This window comes from Toxotes jaculatrix, chromosome 10 (assembly GCF_017976425.1).
Source record: "Toxotes jaculatrix isolate fToxJac2 chromosome 10, fToxJac2.pri, whole genome shotgun sequence".
In the NCBI taxonomy this organism is placed as follows: domain Eukaryota; kingdom Metazoa; phylum Chordata; class Actinopteri; family Toxotidae; genus Toxotes; species Toxotes jaculatrix.
This window is the reverse complement of record NC_054403.1, coordinates 28,151,147-28,166,956: the sequence shown is the minus strand read 5'-3', so window position 1 is coordinate 28,166,956 and position 15,810 is coordinate 28,151,147. Positions and strand designations below refer to the sequence as shown.

Here is a 15,810-nt window from a genome sequence, read left to right as displayed (position 1 = left end):
TGGATCCCAGGTGATGTTGACCTGAGCCTCTCGGCCTCTGTGTGATGTAACTTCCTGTATAAAGTGAATCCGATCACGAACTCGGCTCCTCCTCGCCCTGACAATCCCACGGACGCAGGGCCCCTAACAGGCCCTCGACGGGGTCTCATCGATCCACGGGGCCTCCCGCCGACCTGTCTGTCAGGTCTGACTGTCGACCAATGGGGTGTCGTGCAGTGGGAGGTGGAGGCTGAGACGTGTGGGGAGGCGGCGGCGGGGGGCCTTTCATGGAGGAGGAGGTGTCAGGATTATTGTCTCCAGTGAGCCGTCGCTGTGCCACATTAGGGCCTATTGATCAGTTTCCACGGCTGACGCTTTGTCGAGGAGCCGCTTGGTACATCGATCGGTGACATGCCGACAGGGCTAAACCGGGGGGGGGGGGTTATGACTGCCGGGGAGGAGGGGGGCGGGGGGAACAGCTAAGAGGCTGGGGGATGTTTGGAAGGTTAAACAGCTCACACTGTGACCTGGTCTCCATCATGTACCAAACACTCATTCTCTGTTTTATTCATGTGCAAACATATGAACCTGAACCACATCGTTTTTCTCCATTTTGTTTAACAAGCGTCCAAACGCATCCATATTCCATCAGATGTATTGATTATCCCGATCAGTCAGCTGGTCAGCTTGTCCAATTAATACATTCATTTACTCAGAGGATCGATGGACTGGATCAGTCCTCAGATTCACTCACGGATCACTGAACATGGATCCAGTCGCAGTTCCTCACTTTTAATGAAGGCACAGCTTCAGTGTGAGAGCGAAGCACTGCTCTGCTCTGTTACACTGAGTTTCTGCTCAACAAATTCATATTCACCGAGACGCTAACACAGCCAGACTGCTTTTCTCTCTGAGATATATTTTATGTACTTTCAGTAAAAGAATAATAATAAAGAATAAAACAAATGTGGGGGTTAAATATGTCTGTAAACGTTGTAGAGCTGAATCTAACAGTAACTGTATTTGTTCTCTTTCCGTCTCTGGTTTGTTTTTTGTGCTCATGTGAAAATGCGTAAAAACCTGGCTATAAACCTGAGAACTATTTAAGTGCTTCACAACCAAAATGAGGAAAAATAAAAAGTTAAATGAATCATAAAGTAAAGCTTTGGGTGAGAGGGAGCGAGGATCTGGAGCTGAGCGAACGACGGGATCGAGGCTGGAAGAGTCGACTGGAATCTGGAAATATTTGGGAGCTTTTCTTGGCAGAGAAACGGTTCACAGGTTCAGATCCCACACGGGGGTTCTGAGTGAGTGAAAACCGGAAAAGTAGGAGGAACGGGAGGATCTGCAGTCAGCTAACGACTGAGCTGCACAGCTGGAAAGGAAAAGAGATCAGGGCTGCTCCAGTTCAGGAAAGTAAGAGGGGTGCAGAGGAGGAGGACGGAGGGAGAGTTAGACGAAGAGTTATGACAAGTGTTTAAGGTGAGATTCTTCAGGTAAAGGCAGTTTTTAAAGGGTCAGTTTGAGAAAGAGGAACAGAGTTCGGGGGAGCTGAAGGCCTGAAAGACGACAGGGGTTAGAATCAGGATCTGAGTTTTATAACAGGACGCACGAGACACGGGAGTTTAAAGAAAAGTGTTTAAAAGGTGTCTCAGAGATTTTAAAGATTCAAAGAAAATGGTTTGAGGTTTCAGGAGTTCTGGAGACAAACGCTTTCGAGCTTTGTGGAGTGAAGGAGGTTTCAGAACTGGAAAAACTCTCTCTGGAAACCTTGAGACAAAGGTTCCACATCGGAGCGTCGGGTGGTGTGACAGGCCAGAGGGAGGATCAGGGATCAGACCAGGCTCTGACACTTCACCGAGGTTCTCATCTACGAGTTTAACTCATTCATGTCAAACCACTGTATCAGTCCGTGAGAGTGAGGCTGTAAATCCACACAGGGACCGACCTCTGAGGAGACTCCACAACTGATCCTCGACTAAACTGCAGCAGGAAATTGATTTTGTAGGAAACGTATTTGTGAGCTGATTGTTTTCTATGAACGTGATGAGGAAACATTCATTTACAGATCTGATAAATCACATTGATCCTGAATGTGTCGGTAAAACGCTCAGTGTGTTGTTTATGTTGTTTGTGCCTCTCACCTGTTTGGTCATGGAGTCTATCAGCCGAACATAAAGATCCTGTTCTGTCCTGATGCCTGAAAAACACAACAACAACACACACAAAGTGTTACAAAGCTCAGCTGAAACACACACACACACACACACACACACAGAGTTCTAATTATCAGTGCGTCTGAGCAGAAAGGACTGCCTGGCGACACGTTTGCACCTCCGACATACATACATGCATTAGCCGTTATGCTAATTCGATCTCAGTATGCAAGAAAGAAAGAAAGATCCCCCCAACAAAAGAACTGATTCCTAATAATGTGCTGTAAATGAATTCTGTTATTATTTATGTCCCTGTAGTATATTTATGTTTTCTGTAGCTCGTGTCATCTCGTCTCGGCTACGCTAACCCCCCTCAGCAAAAACAAACATTAGCGCGGCTCCAGAGCTGTTTATTATTTATAGGCCAGGCCGCCTTTAACTGCCGAGCGCTCCGCCGCCCCCCCGCTGCCTTTTTCCTCAAGGATAACAAGGAATCCTCGTTCTCCGACAAATTAAATATCAATCAGGATTGCTTGTCTTTTATTAGCTATGCATCCGAGCGTAAATGTGACACAAACACGACATGGGGTGGAGGCAGCAAATTGCAGGGAACACCTGTTAGCGGCGGAGGAGCTCTAATTGTGCTCGACGCTGTGGGTCTGGGGCTTTTTTCCCGTCTTGTTTTTCGGGCCGTTTCCTCGCAGCTTCCTCTGCTTTCTAATTGACATGATTCACTCCTCACTCTGCGGCTGAGTGCTGAGCAGTCTGCAGACTAAATGGCGGCTATCCGTCCCGGTTGCAGATGAGGTCAATTACCCCCGTACGATGCTAATCCGACGATGCCGACCCATATTAGAGTGATTTATCCCCCTTTGGAAGAAAACGCTCTTTTATGTCCCACTTTATCTGGCGTTTCTGCGGGGGACTGAGAGCATTACAGCCGTCCTCCTCCTGCAGGTCTGGACTCGTGCCAGCTCAAAGCCGAGCTGTGTGTTTCAAATCAGCCAAAGATCCCTCCACTTTCCCCCCAATGGACAAACCAGAGTTCAGGTTTGGTTTGCTGTCAGATATTCCAGATGTCTCTCTCTCTGTGCTGATAATGAAAAAGTTTTTCCAGCCTCTCAGTCTTCAGCAGTTCAGTTAAACTAAGTCCAGTGAGGTGACCTTTAATATAAATTCCTTCTCTACAGATTCTAAACTCTAAATCACCCAGGAAAGTTCAACTGTGAAGCAGCTTAGACGCTTTCACCTGTGGGAAACTTCCTCAATCAATACAGCAAATCTCAGCCCTGGAGTCCACCTGACCTGCAGCTCCATCATTTCAAAAAGGCTGTCCGTCACTGTCCACAGGTGTCTCTGTGAAATTAGCACAAGGTCCCGAGACGCAAATATGTCTCCTATTAAATACGTTTATGTTGATGCGTGAATCACATTTACTGATTTTTTTTAATGAAGTCTGAAATCCTTTTTCTCAGAGCGTTTATTCAGAGAACACGTCCACGTCCACGTCCTCCTCCCACTGAGGACGTGGGGAGAGAGGAAGAGGAGGCAGGTACCACCACCACTGATCTGAGAACAGTATCAACACAGCACATTTACTCTGTACTGATACTGTTCTCAGATCAGAAATCTGTAAACTGTGTGTGCAGATGATGCAACGTGATTTTATACCATTATTCTTATTATTCTTATTATTATCATTATTATTATTATTATTATTATTATTGTTATTCTTAGTGTCAAAATGCATTGACCACTCACCGTTGCTGTAGAGAAGCTGTAGCCTGTAGTGGATTCCATTGTTAGTCTTCTCTCCGTTGTATTCCTGTAACACAAACACACAACATGTTAAAACAGCTGCTGCGACGCTGCTGCTTTTCTTACGTCTTCACTGATCTAATATTTTAAAAAAAGACTGAACAGTAAAAACTAATCAAATAATTTAAAAAAAGAAATTTTTTAAGTCAAAGTCCAAATTTTCACTTAATGTCAGAATTAACAAACACTGAATAAGAATTATAGAGAAATGCAGAGATAAAAGTCTGGATTTTAGTAAAAATAATTCAATTTGACATGAAAATAAATCTAAAGTTTGACAAAGTAAATAAGTAAGTTGGCAATAAATGAAATGAATGAATAAACAGAGAAAATGGCATTATTGTTTCTGTCCCGAACTAAAATGATCTCTCATAATATCTCATATTTTACTTTCTCAGTTCCATCTTTTTTTCTTGGCCACGCTGGGCTTCCGTACAAAGGTCAAATAAAAAAAAGTATTTTAAAAAGTGAAAATGTGCTTCTGATTATTACTGTTATCATCATCCTGTTATTGACTTGGTTCAGCTGGAGACAGACTGAGGCGACTGAGTGGACGTCCCTGTCTCTCTCCCATCTGTCCATACTGTCTCTGTGTCTCTCTATCACTTCACGTGTCATATGAATGAAGGGACACTGGCTGAAGTGACTGTGTTTTTGTTTATTTCAGGTGAAGGACGGAGGCTGAGGGTTTGTCCTCCAGTCAACAACGTACGGACACCAAGACGATTACAGGCAGCAGGAGACATCTGACGGGTGTGTTAGTCCAAAATATCTGAATCAACCCTTTATTCTCTTTCCTGTGCAACCCCCCCCCCACGCACCCTCACCCCCCCACGCCCCCCACCCCACGTCCTATCGCTTGCCCTGTTGTCTCTTTTCTCTATTGACCCTTTCTCCTTCTTCTCGTTCTCTCTCTCTCTCTTTCTCTTTCTCTTTCATTTAATTCCTCCCTCTCTCCCTGCATCTCTCCCCCTCCCTCCCTCCTCCCTCCCCTTTCTCTCCTTTCAGCCTCGGCTGGTCGGTGCCAACTGAGCCTTGGAGTGTTGGCTCAGTCCCAGTGTGTGTGTGTGTGTTTGTGTGTGTGTTTGGTGTGTGTGTGTTTGTGTGTGTGTTTGGTGTGTGTGTGTTTGGTGTGTGTGTGTGTGTGTGTGTGTTGGGGGGGGTATCAGGGCGAGAGACTAGAGGTCAAAGCAGAGGTGAGGTGAGTGAGTGGGTGGGTGGAGTGGAGGGGAGGACTCGGTGCCAGCTGGCAGCTGATCACAGAACAAACACCCCCGAACCTGTCTGGATGTTTTTATTATTATCATTAGAATCATTACGAGTTAAAGTTCTTTATATGGAGCAAATCAAAATACGAGACTTTTCTTCTAATGAACAAATGTTGTGTTCTGACTCAAACCAACAGCGTGTCCGTCTCTAAAAGGCTTCCCTCCTCTGCCTGCGCCTCGGCCCGTCGGTTCCTCGTGAAGATGTAAATGTTTGAAAGTCACAGTTTCATTTTTAACGTCTCAGTCATCTAATGAAGCAGCTGCTCACTGTGGGGACTATTTTCAGCGGCGGATTAACATCCACGTGTGTGTGTGTGTGTGTGTGTGTATCGATGGTGATGAAGGAACATGTGACCCACTGTCACAGTCGTCTTTCACATCAGGATCAAACGATCTGATCAGAAAAGAACCTGCATGAAGAAATAAAAGAGGAGGACACGTCACCTTGTCTTTCTCCACAAAGTCCACGTAGGAAGTCCTCTCGATCTCGACCGGCTGACCCTGCCGGTCGTACAGCGCCAGGACAAAGTGGAAGAAGTTGGACTTCCTCAGGTTGGACGGAGGCTGCTTCTCGAAGTGAGCTCGGGCTAAACCCACTCCGCTGAAACAGAGACAGAGGACAGAGGACGTGTGTTTATCACGAAGCGTCGACCAGAGACACATTTATATTTTCACATGGTCTTTCACATTTGAATTTGAAAGAGCAGAGCGTCATGGATCCTGTGTCAGCCTGACAGGAAACATGGAGCTGTCACTCACACACACTCACACACACACACACACTCACACACACACACACACACACACACACACACACACACACATACACACACACACACACACTGCTAACAACCTGCTGGTCATTGAGATTTAAATTGGAAATCACGAGTTAATGATGATTGAGGAGCTGAGAGCGTGACCTGTGAGACGCCTCCTGCTTCACACCTGCACCCGAAATAATCGTGACAGGAAACCGACCCACGGTTTAAATAAAACACAGGAGGAGCAGCGAGTGGAAAACTACTCAGGTAACTGATTTACTGTGTGTGTGTGTGTGTGTGTGTGTGTCCTCCCCTCTCTCTACGTGCGACCTTTTATATTAAAGCCAGGAAAACTGTAGAGACTAAAACCCAGGAGAGAGCAGACTCCTCCAGTCTGAGAGGAGGAGGAGGAGGAGGAGGAGGAAGAGGAGGAGGAAGATGAGTCGCCCAGATTTCACCTGTGTGCAGCCCCAGAGGCAGCAGGTGAAGCTGATCATGGACACAGCTCAGTGTCTCAGACACTGCAGCAGTAAACCTGAGCAGAGGATTAAAGTGTCTCTGAACATGACGAGGAAACGTTCGTGTCTCTGACAAATCCACGTTGATCCTGAACGCATCAGTAACATGTCTGACCGCCTCCACCTGCAGAGACTCCAGCTTCATTATCCTGCTTCTGGTTCTGCTCAGTCTCTCACAGAACCCGGTCTGGATGTGACCCTGGGGGCTCTCCGTACGCCCTCCACCCACCCAAACCTCCACCTAACGACTCAGCAGCAGCAGCAGATAAAAGAAGTTCTCCTGGTGGTCTGCTGAGACCAGTGGACGTTTCTCCACACCAGAGCTGGACGTGGACCTGGAGTCCCTGATTACATCATTAATGCTCAGATACAAACGACAGGAGGAGGTGGGTCGAGTTTCATGTGTTCACAGCATCAAACATTCACCTTCCTAACAGAGACGAGTGAAATCCAGGTGGTCTTATGTTGAAGCTGTGACACTGAATGCGGCCCGGCTTCAGACCGACTCTCTGTGCTGCTGTTAACATAAAAATCTGAATACGTTTTCTGATCTGGGTCAAGTTCGGATCCCGGTGATGTAAATTCCTCGGCCTGAGCTTCCAGAGTGTGTTTGGACGAGTAAATGATAAATGAAGCTTCTTTGGAGACCTCATTAATTTTCGTCCATATCTGGTGATTGTGAAGCCTCATTACAGCTGCAGCGACTGTGGACTCTCGTTCTCATTTTCACATGCACCAACTTGTTTTTGCATGAAGTCTAATCAATTATCATGTGAGATTTGGCAGCGAAACCCAAACTGCTGCTGCTGAGTTTCCCTCCACAGAAATGCATTCTGGGAAACAAGACAATGAACAGGACTAAAGGCCGGCGCAAAGATTTTACAGTGAAGCTGAAGAACAGATTTCCACAGAGCTGCTGTGAGTTTCTCCGAATCTGTCTGGAGCCTTAAAAAGACAATGGGACACGTTCGGTTCCTGAAGGCTCCGTGTTCACCTGCGTGTTTACTGCACAAACTACACGAGAAAAAATATTTCATATGCAGACGATGCAAATTAATTCGGCTGAGGTCAGAGTTCAAAGCAACGTTCTGACAAATCAAAGCAAACGTGAGAAACGATGCTGAAGCTGCAAGACAATAAACGATCCCAGAATCCACACAAAGATCACGTCAGAGCAAACCACAACCCCTCCCATCAGCCACTGCACCACTGACTGCTTCCAAACTGCTCATCAGAACCAGCAAACGCTGCTCATTAAACTGATGAAGTTTTAAAAAGACAAAAGAAGCGAATGAAAGCAAACACGTATGTTGGCTGTTGTCAGACGTCGTCTCACTTTGGCTTTAAAGCCACATTTTGTCAGTGAGCTCCGGCAGGATGTTGAACAGAAGACATTAAAAAGAGCTTTAACTGAGTGTGTGAATAGGAAAACATCAGCGAGGCGACGTCGGCTGCTGATTTTAGTGAAAGTGGATGAAAATCTGTGGTGATCCTGAAATAAAATCGATGTTCCTGCAGGAAGCGACCTCTGCTCTCAGCCAGGAGAAGCTCAAAGTGTCCGAGGGGGAAACGCTCAAAACAGCAGCCGAATATTTTTACATCAATCTCATTTCCCTGCTCGTTTTGTTTCCTAAAACGCTTTATGATCAATATGATCACCGGGGCATAGACAAATATTTATTCATGCTCAGGGTTTGTTTTTGGAAAGCGGCCCGCTCTCTCTCGGCCTCCGTGTTCTCCGGCTCGGGGGTGTATTCCCCAGACGGCAGATTAATACAGCCGTGACCTTTCTGCACCCCCATTACCAATGCTTAATGCCTCATTTGTAGGCCAGTTTGTTGAAAGCTAATTCTTCCGGCTCGCGGCGTTTGGCCGAGTGGACGGCGGAGTCGAGAGTCTGCGGAGAACCTCCGGGACGAGGAGGACGGCAGCTCAGGTGTGTCGGGCAGGTTCGAGGCTCGGAGGGAACGAAGGCAGCAGAGTGTCAGGAAACACAACAGTGTGAAAACACAGATCACACCACGAGGAAGCACAGCGCGGTGCACTTCCACACTTTCACTACCACGGATCTTCAGTGGCTTCCTGAAAAAACAACCGTTAGCATCTGTTTCTGTCCGTGTTGCTATTTTCATTCACTCGTCTCCCAGTGCTACCAGAGGTGGAGGAGGCGTCTGTTACCTCAGGAAAACTGGGAATACTGGTACAAACAAAGTGTCCTGCGCTGTAAATGTTCCCTCAGCTTATCATCAGCTGAATGTACTGAAAGCATGAAGAGCTGAGCTGATCAGCTGATTCACTCACTGAACGGTTTGATAGATTCATCACTTCTGTCAGTGTGAAGCAAAAACTCCAAATTCCACATCAATCAATCAATCAATCAGTTAATCAGGGAAATGATCAGCTGATGCTTCCTGGTTTCCTGTCTGTACTGAACGAGCTGGCCTCACCTGGCCCCTCAGACTACCACCTCCTCCCCAAGATGGAGGAGGAGCTCAGCGGTCGCCATTTTGACAGTGATGATGACGTCGCGGCTGCTGTGGACCACTTCCTGTGAGGGATCCACGACCGCTGGACTAAAACTGTGAACTGACTCAATCGGCCCTCGAATGTTTGCTCTGTGGAGATTTTACTACGTTTCATTTTTGTTTTGCTTATTTTTGTAGAATAAATGTTCATTTACAGAATTTACATAGAAATATAACAATTTAATAACCTGTGTTTTATAGATTCTAATAAATAATTAGAGTTATATATAGATTATATATCAAACTGTTGTGTAACCTGAATGCTGGCCCTCCAGCCTGTTTGTAGGTTCTGCTCCACGTTTCTTTCGAACGGCTGAAACATGAAAAAGCTGCAGAATGATCCTTTAACGTCAGCATCGTGTTCCTGCCACATCCCAAACCTCGACTCAGAAAATTACCTTTGATTCCGACTTTTTTTTTTTTGTTTATCTTTGTGAAAAACACGTCGGAGACAAAGACCTGACACTAATTCAGGTTTTAAATTTGCCAAAAAAACAAACTCACAAACAAACGGAGAGACAAACGGTGAGTTTGGCACCTGTTTCATCCCCAACGCCATCAAAAGCATCACTTCCACCACTAAACCACCCCATTATCCCAATTACACACACTGTTCTGCAGTCGATCGCCACGGTGACGAAGCCGCCGCTCATCCTCTCCTCTCTGCTCTGCCTCCACTCACAAAGCTCGTTAGCATTATTATTATTTCAATTATGCTAATTGCGGCTGCATCCACTCGTCGCCGCAGCTCGTATCCGGCTGTTAGCACTTGGCACAAGGTGTAATAAAAACAGTATCGATGGCACACGGCTCGCTCCAACATGCCCGGAGTGTAAATCACACGCCAACAGCCAGAGAGGTTAAAAATAACACACACACACACACACACACACACACACACACACACACACACACACAGAACAAACAGGGAGGCCGCGGCCGCACGTTTCCACCGCAGAACCTGAAATTAAAGGTCAGAGGGAGTCATGTCGAGCGCTCTGCAAACAATTACTGAGCAAGACAGCCGGTCACACACACACACACACACACACACACACACACACACACACACACACTCTGAATAAATTCACTGCCTGAATATTACAATAAAACCAGTTTCTTTTCTGGGATTAAAGGAGGATCCCAGTGATCCCAGTGAAGAACCCAGTCTTCTACTGGTCCCACACCTGCCTCTGACTCAAACTCTTTGTTCAAACCAACAGAACTTTATTTGTCACAGTCACCGCGCGGCTGTGTGTGCTCCTCCATAACTGACCTGACGTGCAACAACAACCTGGGACTTCAGTTCCTCACACAGCCTGAAAGACTGGACACGTGCTTCAGTGGAGGGACAGTGAGGCAGGACAGCGTCACGCAGGGAGACACACAGGGAGACACACAGGGAGACACACAGGGAGACACACAGGAAGACACACAGGGAGACACACAGGAAGACACACGCTGAGACACATTACCTGTCTCTGAACCATTCACTGTCCAACAAAGACAAACACGTCCTGAAGACACATTTCAATCTAACAGCACTGTGATTGGACCCTTGATGACCTCTGACCTCACCTGCTTTCTCACCTCATCTCTTAATGTGAAGGCTTCAACCTTTCATGTCTTCAACACTGAGACTGATCAGTTTGTTCTGATCATTAACGTAAAGGGAATAAACTGATTGATCAGAACCAATCAGACAGAAGGATCACACACACACACACACACACACACACACACACACACACACACACACACGCACGCACGCACACAGACACACACACACGCACACGCAGACGCACACACACACACACTATGACATTAATCAAACAGGAGATGGAGTGTGACGGCTGTTTGAGTCTTTAACCAGTGTGGCCTGCTGCCTCACACACACACACACACACGCACGCACACAGACACACACACACGCACACGCAGACGCACGCACACACACCATGACATTAATCAAACAGGAGGCTGTTTGAGTCTTTAACCAGTGTGGCCTGCTGCCTCACACACACACACACACACACTGGACTAATGAGCCATACAGCATACACACACGCACACACACAAAGAGCAAACACACACACAGACACACACACAGTCTGGCCGGCTGCCAGGATGTTAATCAAATAAACGGTGGATGTTTAAATTCAGTGAGACACAAACTCAGAGCAAACACACCCTGTCAGGACACCACACACACACACACACACTCACACACTCACACTCACACACTCACACACACACACACACACACACACACACACTCACACACACACACACACACACACACACACACACTCACACACACACACACTCACACACACACACACTCACACACACTCACACACACTCACACACACACACACTCACACACTCACACACTCACACTCACACACTCACACACTCACACTCACACACTCACACACACACTCACACACTCACACACACACTCACACACTCACACACTCACACACACACTCACACTCACACACTCACACACTCACACACACACTCACACACTCACACACACACTCACACACTCACACACTCACACACACACTCACACACACACACACACACACACACACACACACAACCGTATACACAACATACATGTATACATACACACAAACAACCATACATAACTGGATGCTCACAGATGCTAACAGATGCTAACACATGCTACAGATTGAAAGCGTACAGTCCTTCCTTCCCAGGTCGAGCGGCAGAGATGGAAACGTGACACAGGTGGACACGTTAAACGTTCACCTGGTGCGACGCTGAGACGAGCGTCAAAGTTTCGAACGCTGGAGGCGAAAGCACGAAGAACTGAGGAGACCGAGGTAAAAGGAAACAGCTGGAACACGGTGACTCGCCGCCAAGCTGCTTCCTGCTGTTCACTCACCGCCATGTTCACTACACTGAAGCTGACACGACAGAAAATACAAGTGTCAGTCCTGTGACAGACCCGTCACCTGTGCAGGTGACCCGGCCTGTCGCCCTCTCATGCAGCTGATGGACGGACGCGCTCCGCTGAGTTTATGCTGATGATGCACAGCTGTGTGCTTCACCTCACAAACATCAGTCTGCACAAGATACCAACATGTTTCACCTTCATCTGAAAGCAAATGATTCACACACATGCACACACACACACACACGCACGCACGCACGCACGCACGCACGCACGCACGCACGCACGCACGCACGCACGCACGCACGCACACACACACCTGTTTGGTTAGCTGTTATTAGCCGTGTAATATGAACTAATGAGTTGAAACACAGTGAGAAGACAGACGCCCGCCTGTGTGTGTGTGTTCATGTCACATGCCTGTTGTCGTGTTTTCATGTTGTGAATTTTACTGATAAATCTTGAGCAGCGATGATCAATCGATCAGCAGAAAACAGATCAACAACTGATCGTTTCAAATATTTGCAGGTCAAAGTTTCTCTAATGAGCCGACTGGAGCTTAGAAAACACACGTGTGAGGACCGTCTCAGTGTGGACTGTGGGAGGACCGTCTCAGTGTGGACTGTGGGAGGACCGTCTCAGTGTGGACTGTGGGAGGACCGTCTCAGTGTGGACTGTGGGAGGACCGTCTCGGTGTGGACTGTGGGAGGACAGTCTCGGTGTGGACTGTGGGAGGACCGTCTCGGTGTGGACTGTGGGAGGACCGTCTCGGTGTGGACTGTGGGAGGACCGTCTCGGTGTGGACTGTGGGAGGACAGTCTCGGTGTGGACTGTGGGAGGACCGTCTCGGTGTGGACTGTGGGTGGACAGTCTCGGTGTGGACTGTGGGAGGACCGTCTCGGTGTGGACTGTGGGAGGACCGTCTCGGTGTGGACTGTGGGAAGTTTTATCTGAGAGGAACTTAAACTGAAGCTGAATCTAAAAGTAATCCGATTACATGACAGATGTTTTAGTCTTTAACATCTTGAGCTGCAGAAACACACTGATGTTTCTGTTGTTTTTTCATGTTGGCTTGAGGACGGTGACTCTGAAATGCATTGTGGGAGGTTTTTTTTTGTCTGCTGTGGGTTCGACGGCGGCGGCGGTGCCGTCGGGGAGGAAACGCCCGCTGACTGATTTCCATTTGTGCACCTTAATAGTGTGTGTCATTCCTAATTAGGGCGACTGGCTCGGGGAAACAGTGGCTCGGTGCTGGAATGGCTGCTCCTGTCAGACTGCAATTACCAACAAATTAGTCTTTAGACTGAGGGGCTTCTGTGTGTGTGTGTGTGTGTGTGTGTGTGTGTGTGTGTGTGTGTGAGCAGCGTGTGTGCTAATTAGTACGTTCTGTGAGGTGTTCAATGTGTGAAAATGCGTCTAAGTGTAAAAGCAGACGAGGTTTCACGGACGTCAAACTCAACCTGCAGCTGTTTGTTCTGCAGCTTCACCTTCAGCTTGACAATACTAACAAGACACACACACACACACACACACACACACACACACACACTAACACACACAGTAATGTTAATCATACTAATATAACCAACCGGGCAGCTGCTCTGTCAACAATAAAATCATAAACATTTCTATTCGTCTGAAATCATCAGCCTCTGGTCATGTGATGCCGTCACGCCTCCGCGCGTTGTTTTTCTGAGTAAAGTAATCTGATTACTCTCAGCTGAATATTTGACATATTCAAACAACTGAGACAAGAAACTACAGAGCAGCTGTAGCTAATTTATACAAAATGTAAAATAACAGATTTTTCAAATAGAGTTTGGTGAATAAAAATTTTCTAACAAGTAAATAAACCACTGTTTTTAAAGAGTTTGTTTTCTGATTCTTTTAAACTCTCCTTCATTTATTCATCCACCTGGTCGGTGCTCAGGTAATCTGATTACTGTTGCTGCTGATCACTGTTACTCTCATTGTTTCACTCTGTTTGTTGTTTTAACACAATTAAGAAAAGAAGCAAAGGAAAACCTGACGCGTGTGTATACATAAAATGTAAAATTGCTGATTTTTAAAATGGAGTTTGGTGGATTAAATTGTTCTAACACGTCAAACTAACAGTTCAGCTCCAAAGTGTTTTGTCATCAGATTCGTTAAAAGTCTTTCTTCATTTATTCCACATCTGTTATTGGCGTGGTGCCTTCAGGGTTTCAGTAAATCTGATTTTCTTCTTACTGTAACCTGCTCTCAAAGGATTTTTCTCTTTTTCACAAAAGACAACAAAGTGAAAAATTAAAAAAAAAAAAAAAGAGTAAATACAAAATGATCTCAAACAGCTTTTTAAATGTTATTTGGTGAATTCAGTGTCAAAATGCTTTTAAATGACTTTATATTATTTTTTCCTTTTTAAAAATGTGTTCATCAGATGTGATCTCTGCGGTGCGTTCGGGGCTCTGTACATCGGAGTTTTCCAGGTGTTTGTTTCTTTTCTCTTTTTTCAGTTTGGATTCAGATTTATTTGGATCCGACGGAGAATTTTTCATAGCTTTAAGTTTTTTTTTGTGATGTTTTAATATTTTACCTCTGTGCTCTGAGGATGGATGGAGAGTCGCACCAACACAGCTGTGAGTTTCCTTTAGTCAGCTTTTTCCTCCAAAACACATCCTTTACCCTGTCACACACACACACACACACACAGACACACACAGACACACACACACACACACAGACACACACACAGACACACACACAGACACACACAGACACACACACACAGACACACACACACAGACACAGACACACACACAGACACACACACAGACACACACACAGACACACACACACAGGCCCTGGCCGAGCCCATTAGTCTGGTCACCTGCTCCTCTCAGTCGCAGCTCTCGGGTTAATTGTTTGCAGCTTTGTTTTGCGTCGCTGCTTCCGATTAGCTGAGCGGCCTGACATTCAGCCGAGGCTGCGAGGAGACAAAAGAGCCGCCGCGTTCGAGTGTCGGCGGTTTATTTACACGAGTCAACTTCACTTCCGCCGCGGGGACGACGAGGACGAGGACGACGTGTCGGGGAGAATTTACAGTAACAAGGCTGACATGGCATCTGCTGGCTGTTTAATTATCCAACACGTTTTTTAAGGCGGCGTTCAGGAGAGTTTAATTGTGTGTACGTGAAGAGGGGGAGGTGGCGGGAAGAGGAGGGAGGTGTTGACAAATGCAAATACAGGAGGAAGTGCATTTTCCCTCATGGGTGGAAAAATAAGACATTTAAAAGGAGGAACAAAAAAAAAAGGTAGAGAGGAGCCGAGGCCTCGGCTGACCTCTCCATCATCCCTCCATCAGCCGCCGCCGTGAGAAAAAGTCTCTCCGCGCTCAGATCCATCACTGCCAGACTCCACTGATCTGTCTCTGCGTACAAACACACCCACCCTCCCGACTAACTGCCACAGGGGAGCGCCGAGTGCAACGCCAAACGCCCCGTGATTGAGCCGATGACGAATGACGCCGCCGATGAAGAGGGGAATCCCCCGGTCGACAATTATTCACCTCATCCAAACCCTACCTGAACTCCCACCTCCCCCACCCAGTCTGGGAACCTGTGGTTTATAACCCCCCCACTTTAACCTCAGAGGACAGAGACAGGGCGTGGAGGACAGGATCACTCACTCTGCTCTGCAGCCGTGTCAGGAAGGGCCGAGGGAAATCTGTTGACCTGAGGCTTCAGCTTCAGCACACACACACAGACACACACAGACACACACAGAGACACACAGAGACACACACACAGAGACACACACACAGAGACACACACACAGACACACACACACAGACACACACACACACAGACACACACAGACA

The 15,810-nt window shown here is 46.9% G+C and overlaps 1 protein-coding gene across 3 annotated transcripts in view; it reads right to left on the bottom strand.

The window, feature by feature from the left end:
* Positions 1-15,810, bottom strand: part of LOC121188826 (transcription factor COE3-like) — a 110,903-nt gene that overhangs the window by 87,294 nt on the left and 7,799 nt on the right. For all 3 annotated transcript variants that reach the window (XM_041048744.1, XM_041048743.1, XM_041048745.1), the window contains exons 2-4: positions 5,666-5,822; positions 3,897-3,960; positions 2,124-2,179 (exon numbers count right to left, since the gene is read on the bottom strand). In XM_041048744.1, coding sequence (XP_040904678.1) covers positions 2,124-2,179; positions 3,897-3,960; positions 5,666-5,822 — 277 coding nt within the window. The remainder of the gene's footprint in view (positions 1-2,123; positions 2,180-3,896; positions 3,961-5,665; positions 5,823-15,810) is intronic.